General features: G+C 38.3%; 1 protein-coding gene across 1 annotated transcript in view; it reads right to left on the reverse strand.

Moving 5' to 3' along the window:
* The window catches only part of LOC126812211 (midasin), a 56,209-nt gene that overhangs the window by 38,977 nt on the left and 4,991 nt on the right, over positions 1-12,241 (reverse strand). Inside the window, exons 5-15 of the mRNA XM_050538464.2 lie at positions 11,363-11,762; positions 9,833-10,024; positions 9,186-9,443; positions 8,030-8,098; positions 7,534-7,715; positions 6,450-6,708; positions 4,987-5,260; positions 3,184-3,284; positions 2,472-2,627; positions 1,754-1,849; positions 797-891 (exon numbers count right to left, since the gene is read on the reverse strand). Of these exons, the coding sequence (XP_050394421.2) occupies positions 797-891; positions 1,754-1,849; positions 2,472-2,627; positions 3,184-3,284; positions 4,987-5,260; positions 6,450-6,708; positions 7,534-7,715; positions 8,030-8,098; positions 9,186-9,443; positions 9,833-10,024; positions 11,363-11,762 (2,082 nt within the window). The remainder of the gene's footprint in view (positions 1-796; positions 892-1,753; positions 1,850-2,471; positions 2,628-3,183; positions 3,285-4,986; positions 5,261-6,449; positions 6,709-7,533; positions 7,716-8,029; positions 8,099-9,185; positions 9,444-9,832; positions 10,025-11,362; positions 11,763-12,241) is intronic.

Raw genomic sequence — 12,241 nt, forward strand, 5'->3', positions numbered from 1 at the left:
ACTAAAGTCAGTACGATAAACAGCATAGTCTCGATTATCCATTTAATGGTTAAAACGAGACGGAAAGTTATGCATTAAATCGGCTCACAATCCACTTAAGATCGCAGGCTAGTGATGCCATCTAGAGTTGACTATGGTCTGGATAAGTTAATTAATGTCTAATTTAATTTAGATAACATTTCAGGCCTAAAGAAAGATCTGCAATAGACAGATTTAGCTCTTGCATAATGTATGTTTAATACAAAAATATCAATTACATATCAAACAACATTTTATCTAAGAACACCAACAATACAATGATATCAATTATATCAACCTGAACACTACACAAACTAGGCCATTTCGAGACTAATTCAATAATTTACATCCTCATATGGATCAGTAACAATTGGAGGAAACCAGAGGACCAAGATAAAACACGCAAGGTTGGGCAGGCATCCTTAGACATTGTCTTTACAAGCTTGTTATCGAAATCATGTGCGGTTGATCACCCATCCCCAATACTAACAAGGGAGAGAGAGTTTGACGTCCACTCAACACAAACTAGGTCATTTCGGGACTAACATATAGTTCAATTTTATTTCAATAATTCGCTTGCACGTATGGAGCTTTGGCGGTGGGAGGAAACCAGAAGACCCAGAGAAAACCCATGAGGTTGGTTGGCGACCCTACTCCTTGTCAATTACAACCAGGGAATCGCAACCATGCCAGACCTTATGATACAACACACACACGCTAACCATTCAGCTACCCATCCCCCCACTAACAAAAGATCTAAATAATTAAAATTCCATACCCTAGTTCAAGTTTTCTCCACTGTACCACCATGGCAGACACTTCGGTAAAATTAGGCATAATAGACACATGCTTAGCAGCATTGGCTTCCCAATCCTAAAAAAAACCCAAATAAACAATAATTTATATACAATTATAGCTAATTAATGATTTCCCATTTGGCAAATGCATGTTTGCAAAAACTTCCAACTCTTATCACAATGTCATTCAAAAAAATAAATAAACAAATGGGAACTACCTATATTACTAAGTTTGGTTAGATTTATAAGAACTAAGAAATGTACCAGGTGGATTAGCAGAAAAAAAATCCTGCTTCAATGGAGCCATGATTAATTCAACAATATAGAAATGAAATGAAATGAAATGGGGTTTAACGTCCTACTGTTCTGCTCCTAAACTGGGCTAATGAAGACGGGCATACGCCATACAGTGTGCTATGAGGGAAATTTTGCCCGGGCAGCGGCACTATCGCCTACTCTTATGTCGAATTCCAACTGCCAAGGGATCTTTTATGTGCATTCCAATGTATACACGGGACCTCAGTTTTTCGTTTCATCCGAAGGACTAGACTGCTGTCCTTGTCAGGCCCTCCGTCCTGCATCACTGACAAGGGGGAACCACGCCGGATTCAACAATATAGAAGAAGTCGAAACTGTCAAATTTGAGCCTATGATGGGCCTATAAACACACACTTTGGTTCCATTTAATTTACATATTACAGTCTAGTAAAGTAATTTATATAGTTGGCCTCCAGACTTGTATAGTAGATTGTGGTAACAAATCTTTGTATCAAATTTACAATAAACATGTGTTTATCCTGTCTAACACTAACTTACTCAATAAACACATATTTAACCTGTCTGAAGTTATATATAAACTAGCTAGAGTTATCTATAATTAACCTGTCTGATGTTTGCTATATAATTACCTTGCTCCATAAATAAAAGTCAATAATTACCTTAGATTTTTCTAACAGTAGTTCAAGGCCAACTAAAAACTTCATAATAGGACAAGTTATTGAGAAAGATAGAATTCTCTCAATAATCGCCAGTATCTATAATATAACATACAAGATAAATTATACATAGTTTAAAAAAATTAATTGGATTTAGTGTTCTACTCCGAATGGGTTAATGAAGATGGGCATATGCCATACAGTGTGCTAAGAGGAAAATTTTGCCCGGAAAGCGGCGCTACAGCCTACTCTTATATAGAATTCCAACTGCCAACTGTACAAATGTGTACAAAGGACCTTGGATTTTGTTCCATCTGAACGACTATACATTGTCCCTTGACAGGCCCTCTGCCCTGCACACTAACAAAGGTTGAACCACACCAGAAAATCCCAAAGAACTTTTATCGTAACAGCGACAGTGCAGGCTACATGTATTTCGAATTCCAACTGTCAAGGGATCTTTTATGTTCATGCCAATGTGTACATGGGACCCAGGACACTGGTTTAGGGTCCCATTTGAGAGAGAGAGAGGTCTTTAGCAGGTGGAGGAAACCGGAGGACCCAGAGAAAACTCATGAGGTTGGACGACGACCCTACTCCTTGCGTTGTACAAGTGGGGAATCGAAATCACACCAGTTGACTCAGTGACAGACCTTATGAACTAACATGCACGCCTTAAACCATTTGGCCATCCACCCCCCTTGTCAATAACAATTATTACCTGTAACAAGGTAGGATGTTCTGGAAATTCTACGAGTAATTCTTCCAATCTGATGATAAATCTATCTAAAACACCTTTACACTGGCTCACTTCAGCAACGTTAGAATCGTAATACACATCGTAAAATTCTGAGGGTTTTAAACATAAATTCTCGTCCTGAAAATGAAATAAGATTTAAGATTAATAAAGTACAACACTTTGGTCTGGTGTCAATTTGATTAAAACACAGATGTTATTTCGTTTCATTTTTTCATAGTTCAAAATTTCGTTTTACTTGTCTTTACTGCACTAGGATCCGAAAGAGTTGTTATATAACCCACGTTCTGGTTGATGTGAGAGATTTGTCAATGAAACAATCTGTTGGAGTGAGTTCTTGGCATGCGATACACAGAACTGTGTGTATCCTACTAGAAACATCATCACAACCTCTCACTATAACAGGTCAGATCTTCATGTAGTAGAGGATATAGAAAGTATAAAAAAACGAAACCAAATATAGATTTGTATTTCAATCAGATTTGAATCCAGGTGTTTTGTTTTCGTCCCATCCGGACTACTATAGCTTGTCTTATGCCAAGCCCCTCTGTGCTGCATCACTAACAAAGTGGAAACAGGAAGATTGAACACAGGACTTCTAGGATAGCGAGCCCATGTCTTACTCAATGGGTCACTGCGGCTTCCGTAATAACATTAAAGATGAAGTAAAATGTACCTGTGTAGCGTCTGTAGAGTTAAGACTGGATAATATAGTCTGTTGAACAACACCGCTTATTACAAGATGGCCTCCAACTACCCCCAGATCAACGTCACGACCTAAAATATATTCAAAATTAAGGCTGTGCAAAAATATCGATATAATCGATAATCGGTAGAAGTTATTTAGCGATACGATAATCGATATTGAAATTCAAATATCGATTATCGGTATATTTACCTTCTGACGGCAAGTTACGGTCACTTTCACATGACTGAACTTGCCGTAGTCTGGCATTAGCAGACGAATGAATGAATACACAACGTCAACACAACAACTATTTTCCCCCTCTGCTTACAAACTGGCACATTTTAAATATATATCATTGTAAAAAACTAAACTTTAAGATTAAATTCATTATTTTAATATTTTCGTTGTTTTTGTTGTTATTACTAGTTGAAACTAAAATAGGTCACGCACTTTGTGAACGATGACAATCGCACGTGATATATAGTAAAATTAGAATTATCTCCCTTCTTTACTCTTGATTGATTTGTAGAGAAATCGTCTGCTTTCACGATAAAACTAATTGTATTATTAATGATCAACTCAGCTTTTATTACTAAATCACGTCAGATACAGCCCATACAAAACACGTTTTTGACTTCCCGGGAAAGCCAAAAAGCGAGGTATGGAATTGTTTTGGTTTTTACGGAACTGACTAATGTAACCTAATAAATGTAACAGTTATCTACCTTTATGGACTCTAGTAATGAAGATAGATAACTTCAATTTACTTTCGTTTGTTTTTTTATTACAATTGAGTATTGACAGATTGTATAATAATATTAATAAATATAATGTGTTTAAATAAACAGTAATAAAGACTGAAGATGTTTTGGAATATTTTTATTATACTATTATTAAACATGACTGTCGAAGAACAAATACAACAAAATAGTGGTAGCCTGTGTCGACCAACACAAATAAAAGGTCGGTAAAGTTCGATTATTATCGATAATCGCTGACAAATTCTTGCCGATAATCGATATTGAAATTTCATATCGATTCCCAGCCTTATTCAAAATACAATTAAACTTCCCTGGATGTTTTGTGTAGCAATACTGTTGTTTTCTAACGGGGAGTCAACAACCAAATTTGGAGGGGTTTGTGAAATCAAAGGGTTCTGTGAAAAAAAGCAACCTAGGTAATTAGAATTCTATATGAAATTGTTGGTATTTGGACAGTGGATTTAGCAGATATCAGAATCACACAGATAGCAATGGCGATCACCTTGATATGTGTAGGGGTACCACATTTTTTATCAGAATGCCCTTAGCATGGGAAATCCGACTGAAACTAAAGTATATGAAGATATGGAGGTGGGGGTTTTCCAAGCTTTGTAAAATATCCCAAAGAATCTGAGTGAAAAAAGGTTTTGAAACATCAATATGCATGAACCACACCCATTGGCATATTTTGGGGGACATCAGTTTGCCATGGCCACCGTGTGACACATTTTTGAACAGAATATGAGAGAGAGAGAAATGGGGTTGAACATCCACTCGAAACAAACTACGTCATTTCGAAACTAACACATGGTTTAATTTTATTTCAATAATTCTCTTGTGCTTATGGATCTTTAGCAGTGGGAGGAAATGGAGAACCCGGAGAAACCCCACGAAGTTGGACAGACTTTCCTACTCCTTGTCATGTACAACAAGGGAATCGAAACCACGCCATTTGACTTAATGCGCAATGCTAACCATTCGGCCATCCACCCCCACTGAACAGAATATATACAGCTACAATAATTCTTACCTAAAGTACCAAGAGATTTCTGGGCAACTCGAGCTGCGATACTATAACCCAACATGGCTGGTTGAAGATACTCTTCAGACGTACATGGAGTATGAGGTTTCTGCGTTAACCAATCGGTGGAGACTAGTGAGGTAAACAATAAATCGTGAATTCGATAGACTGTATACATCTCTTCTGTCGTTATACTATCAATATGACTGGCGACATCATCGTCATCTTCCGTTAGTTGTCCAACTTCTTCCAATGTCTGCGGTCCAACTAAATCAGCATATTCCTACAAATATCATTTATATTGAGTTAAAAATATTAAGTATTGAATGAATGAATAAACGAGTGAATGAAATGTAGTTTTATGGCTGTCAGCCCTAACATTGGTATACTGCACCAAACATATCTGAAAGATGAGTCAGGCTAAATTATATCACAAACAAATCACTATTTGCATATAAAAACAAATATCACAGTACTCTTAAAAATAAAAATAGAGAGAGAGAGGGAGAGAGAGAGAGAGAGAGAGAGAGGTGGGGTTTAACATCCACTTGACACAAACTAGGTCATTTCGGGACTAACACATGGTTCAATTTTATTTCAATAATTCGCTTGTGCATAGGGGTCTTTAGCAGTGGGAGGAAACTGGAGGACCAGGAGAAAACCCACGAGGTTGGACAGGTGACCCTACCCCTTGTCACGTACAACCGGGGATTCAAAACCACGCCAGTTGACTCAATGACAGGCCGTATGATACAGCACGCACGTGCTAACTATTCGGCCATCCAACCCCCCGAAAATAAATAGAACTCTTGATATAAATATTTTAAAATCAAACAGAAATGATATACTGATAGGCGTATGAAACATAATGTGCTGTTAGGTCTAACGTCATACATTTATGCATTAACTGGGCTAACGAAGATAGGCATAGAAAATTTAACATAGACAGCGGTGGTACTGCCTACTCTTCTCATCTTTTCCAAATGAAGGTGATCTTTAACGAACCCGGGAACTCCTTGTAAATGAGCCAGGGTCACACTCATAGACGTACTGAGAGTTACATGGATTTCAGTCACAGTTCTGCAATTCCTGAAGTGTGTGTAAAAAGAGAGAGAGAGAAATGGGGTTTAACGTCCAGGCGACACAAACTAGGTCATTTTGGGACTAACACATGGTTCAATTTTATTTCAATAATTTGCATCCGCGTAGGGGCCTTTAGCAGTGGGAGGAAACCGGAGGACTCGGAAAAAAACCCATGAAGCTGGACGGACAGGCGACCCTACTACTTGTCACGTACAACCAGGGAATCGAAACCCTGCCAGCTGACTCAATGACAGGCCGTATAATACAGCGTGCACGTGCTAACCAAACAGCCATCAACCCCCCCCACCCACCCCGGTGTGTGTAAAACTGTGACACAATCAAACTGCTGGCAAACATAGCGTGAAAGGTAATATTCTTGTTTCTCTTACCTTTTCAAATGACGGAAAACTTGATTTAAATTCTGCTTCCTCTTTCTCTTCTTCTGTTCGTTCATCTCCGTGAGTTTTACTGCGGAATCGATATAAACTCGCATCTTCTGCTTCTTTCTTCCTCCGTCTATCTTCCTGATCTTGCCACGCAGATACGAAAGCTCCGAATAAATTAGATAATGTGAGAGTAATGTCTGCCGTTAATTCTCCACGATGAAAACAGTGAAGTTTAACGAGATACAAGCCACACATTAACAACCTGAAGTTATACACAGAAAATAATATCAAATATTACTCTATTCACCTATGTTATTTTATGAATTGAAATGGCATTTAATGTCCTTACTTTTCTGCTCTGACTGGGCTAATGAAAACGGGCATACGCCATACATTTTGCCTGGACAGTGGCACTATGACCTACTCTTATGTCAAGGGGTCTTTTACGTGCATACCAATGTACATGTATACACGGGACCTGTTTTTCGTTCCATCCGAACGACTAGACAGCTGTGCTTATCATGCCCTTCGTCCTGCACCACTGACAAGGGGAAACAACATCAGAAAATTCTGATGAACTCCCTCGGCCAATGCAGGGATCGAACACGCAACCTCCAGGCTAACGAGCTAGCTTCTTACTCCCTGAGCCACTGTGGCTCCCTGCTCCTATTGCGCTAAAGAATACAGTGATATGTCACACACTATGACATGATGGAAATTTGGCCCAGACAGTGGAGCCACTGCCTACTCCTATAGTAATTCCAACTGAACAAAATATTTTATGTGCCAAGCGTATACGTAAGAACTTTGTTTACCGTAACCATCGGAATGGCTAGAAACTGTTCCCAGCCAGCCCTCCATCCTCCACAAAAACACCTGCTCAACAACAGTACATAAAAAGACATTGGGAAGAGAGAGAAAGAGAAATGGGGTTTAACGTCCACTTGACAAAAACTAGGTCATTTCGGGACTAACTTTGGGTAGAAATGAGAGGAGGCTTATTCATCAACATTTGACTTACTTTAAGAGGACATTTGATTTACTTTGAGAGGACATTTGATTTACTTTAAGAGGACATTTGACTTACTTTGAGAGGACATCTTGGTTATTATCTGTGTCTGGTGTTTTTAAACTGTTGTTAACTAACTCACTAGTCGTATCATAAATCAAACACTTGGTTAAATCATGAAACGTCTCATAACTTCCACTCATAGTAGGAAACTGACTTAAAACTAAAACAACATCTTCTAATGTCTGACCATAGATTTGCTGAAATTTTAAGAGAAACGAGATAAAGTTAAATGTTCACTCAATACAAACTAGGTCATTTTGGGACTAACATATGGTTCAATTTTATTTCAATAATTCATTTCGGGACGAACATATGGTTTAATTTTATTTCAATAATTCGTTTGCACGTAGGGGTCTTTAGCAGTGGGAGGAAACCATGGCTTAACGTCCTACTGTTCTGCTCCAAAATAAAGTTTAAAGAGGTATTAGCAATCAGTAAAATAATATATATTGATTTGACAAAATTTGAAAATAATTACAGGGTGTTCTAAATAGATTTTTCTGATACTTACCTTTGGTAGTGCCGATTGTTTTTGTTCCATTTCAACTTTTTGAGCCAATATACTGATGCCTAATCTCATCTATAAAGATAGAAAAAGTTGGTCAAAGTACAAAATTATTTTATGATACAAAGAACTGAATGTGGAATCAGGTATTTTTTAAATTGTAAAGAGAGAGGCCTACATTCCTATCTTGCCTGGACTTATTACCAGCTTAACATGGGCCTGCTGGGCTTGAAACAAATTCCTATTGATCCCTTCCACCAGATAGGTAAATTATTTGGGTGTTGTAATAACTCTATTGTTGATAACACATCTGTTAAAAATCTTACAACAGAGGTATCTATATTTATTCTAGCCAGTTTGGGCAACACATTATAATAAATATAACATGCTTAAAGTTTGGACAGGGCACAAACTGGCATATTTCATCGAATATTGTCACACTCTATGAAGATTGGACATCTACTACGTTCATTCTGGGTTCAATTCTAACACACCTCATCTATGGCCTAATAGTCCGATTCGATTTGTTACAAAGTTCCCATCCGTCAACTTTACGGGTAGAGTTCGTGGAATAAGCTTTATTTTGCAGGTTTTGATGTTAAATGACAAAAAAACAATGTTGACATTTTTTTTGAGTAGGTCTTCAAAAAATATCATTCCGTTTAACTCCACTAACTCCAGGGTTCATCAATGGGAGAGACACGTATTCAAATTGTTAAATAGAAAGGAAGTAACTCATCTTGTAACAAACTATCATTGAGTCAACTGGCAGGGTTTCGATTCGCCCGTTGTACGTGACAAGGAGTAGGGTCGCCTGTCTAACCTTGTGGGTTTTCTCCGGGTCCTCCGGTTTCCTCCCACTGCTAAAGACCCCTATGCACAAGTGAATGATTGAAATAAAATTGAACCATGTGTTAGTCTCGAAATGACCTAGATTGTGTCGAGTGGACGTTAAACCCCATTTCTCTCTCTCTCTGTAACAAACTAGCCGGTATAATGTTGCAAACGTTATTTGATTGGTTAGTAGAATCAAGCTACGATCAAGTGCAGATAAATTGAATACGTAATACCACATGGATGAATCCAGGGTATCGTAGAGAAGAACGGAATGAGACCACTGGTGATACTGAAGATGATGCAGCAGCAGCTTTTGTGAACCCACCTGTTGAACAGCTGTCATGAAAGGTTTGATCAAATCTGGATAATACCAATACTCTTTGTCCAATCCATCCAGAAAACTATGCAGCGTAAGTTGCCATGCCTCTTCTTCTCGTAGACTGGTCGTTATGGCAACCATATCACTTCTCCTCTCCAATAACAACTGATTGGCCGATTTTAATTTACTGAGAAGGGAGGTAACTCTGTCAATAGATCCAACGCTTTCTAAGAAGGCTTTTACATCATGGATTAAACTCTGAAACTATAAGAAAATAGAAATGGTAAAGTTTAAATAGCTGGAAAAATTGCTGATGATAAAAGCAATCATTTTCTTTTTTTATATATCCCATACGAAAATCTAGACACTTTCCCCCAGATCTGTACTCATTAGCTTCTTGCCAGGCCTCAAAACGGGGGCTCGAGGAGTGTACATGTTCACATTTGGGGGAACAAATTCAGACATTTCTTTTTTATGTGATATAACTGGAACTGTCTCATATTTCATCATAAGCCTGGCGCCTGGTTGAAGCTGACATGCCATTAAACTCATTCATTTCAGTTATATGTTTAAATTTTTGTAATAAATCAAGAGGTAATTTTACCTGTTTCTAGTGCCATGTATTTTTGTACGAAACGAAGAGATAATTTTACCTGTAATGGGTCTGGTCTGTAAGCCTGTTGTTCTTGTAGTATCTCTATATCATCTATAAGTTGTGTTCTTCTCTCCAGTAAATATTGAAGTCTGATGTGACGATTGTTGTCTTCTATATCAGTGATGGTTTGTCCTGTCTTTAACTTTAGGTGCATCTCAAATACCTGAATCTCTAGTTCTACTTCATTCAACTATAAAAAATAAAATATACATATTCAAACATTCTATTTCTTTAAAATATTAGAGGGGGACACAAATTGAGGAATATATCACCAAGTGAAGCGAGGTGTTAAATGAAATGAAATGGAGTTCAATGTATTGCTTTTTCGAACCAACAGGTTAAATGAAGTCCTGCAATGAGGGAAATATCGCCTCTTCTTACAATCATTTCCAATTGTTAGGGTATTCTTTTACATCCTCGCAATGGAATTGACAAGACTTTGGTTTTTCTTCCCAACCGAAGAACTAGATTCTTGCAGCAGTGACAAGAGGGAAATCAGGCTGGAAAATCTCAAGAAACTTCCTCAACCAAACACCAGGATCATAACCCAGGTTACAGAGCTAGCACCATATTCACTGAGCCACATTGTCACCAAATTTTGCTTTTATCTTCCCACCCAAACAACTAGAAACCTTTCCTTGCTCAGCTCTCCATCCTGCAACACTGACAAGAGGAAACAAGACTGGACGATTCTGAGGAATTTTCTTCACCAATAGCGGAATCAAAAAACAGATTAGGCAGCCAGCACAACACTCACTGAGCCAGCACCATCACTGAGCCATGTTGACACCAAACCTTGTTTTTATCTTCCCACATGAACAACTAAAAGACCCTCCATTGTGTAACACTGACAAGGGGACATTAGGCTAGAAAATTCTGAGTAACTTTCTCGGCCAAAAACTGGATTGAAACCAGAAATGAAACAGAGTTTAACATTCTACTGTTCTGCTTGGACTGGGCTAATGACGACGGTCATACGCCATACAGTGTGCTATGAGGGAAATTTTGCCTGGACAGCAGCACTACGGCCTACTCTTATATCGATTTCCAACTGTCAAGGGATCATTTACGTGCACGCCAATGTGTACACGAGACCTTGTTTTTTTGTCCCATCCGAATGACTAGACAGTTGTCCTTGTCAGGATTAAAACCAGATTAGTGAGCCAGCGCCATACTCACTGAGCCACTGTGTCTAAAAATAATATCTTTAGAAGTCACTTACCCAATCTGAGTAAAATACAGATCTATATTTCGTTTAATTTTTTTATAATTTCGATGGCCTTAACTACATGAAGATCTGACCAGTTGTCGTGGGAGGTCACGTCAGAGGTCACATACGTGACTTTTGACCTTATGACATCAGACATTGATTAATCAATTAGCTTTTACCCACAGTTCCGCGCAGAGCACGCCAAGAATTCGCCACAATAGATTGATTCATTGACTAATCCCTTAGATTGCAGGTTATATAACAAATCTTTCAGATCCTAGTGTAGTAAAGACAAGTAAAACAAAATTTTGAACTTACCCGATTTTGATAGTTGTTGAGTTTTATTGCCTGTTTCTCTACTGGATCGACTGGTCCAATCGGGGCTAGTAAATAAACACTGGCCACTCCCACATACGCTAAACCAACTCCAATAATCACCATATTTAGACATGACGATTCCACGATTCCTGGTTCCATAATAATCTCGAAACATCGTGAGATTAGCGAGACGGCTGGATGTTCTACAGACGGTCCAACTTCCTGAAACAACGACTGAATCAGACGTATGTCGTCACATGTTAACTGTTGTTCTCGTTTCCTTGACAACACCTCCACCATGACATCGTGCCACTGTTGTTGTTGATTGGGTTCCAGTAATGAGCCAAAAGACTCCAGCATTTTCAAGAAAGATGAAATTAAATGTTGGCATTCTATATATCTGGAAAATGAATACATAAAACATTTTTATTGTAGTTTCTCAATAAATGAAATGAAATGAAGAAATGGTGTTTAACATCCTGCTGTTCTCTCCGAACTGGGCTAATGAAGACGGGCATAATACGCCATACAGTGTGCTATGAGGGAAATTTTGCCCGCTATGGCCTACTCTTATATCAAATTCCAACTGACAAGGGATCTTTTACGTGCATGCCAATGTGTACACAGGACCTCGGTTTTTTGCCCCATCCGAACGACTAGACAGCTGTCCTTGTCAATCCCTCCATCCTGAGTTTCTCAATAATTGGCTTCATATGTTCCAATTCTGAACTATTTTCATAAATGATGACAATCTACTTGTGCGGATTCTTGTCAGTTTTAAGCACTAATGGGGTTGGCATATTCCAGGAGCTGACACCAGGAGCTGACCCTGTACCTGACGAGATATACGAAATACATTATTTTGAATATGACGTGATA

This window comes from Patella vulgata, chromosome 2 (genome assembly GCF_932274485.2).
Source record: "Patella vulgata chromosome 2, xgPatVulg1.2, whole genome shotgun sequence".
NCBI lineage: Eukaryota > Metazoa > Mollusca > Gastropoda > Patellidae > Patella > Patella vulgata.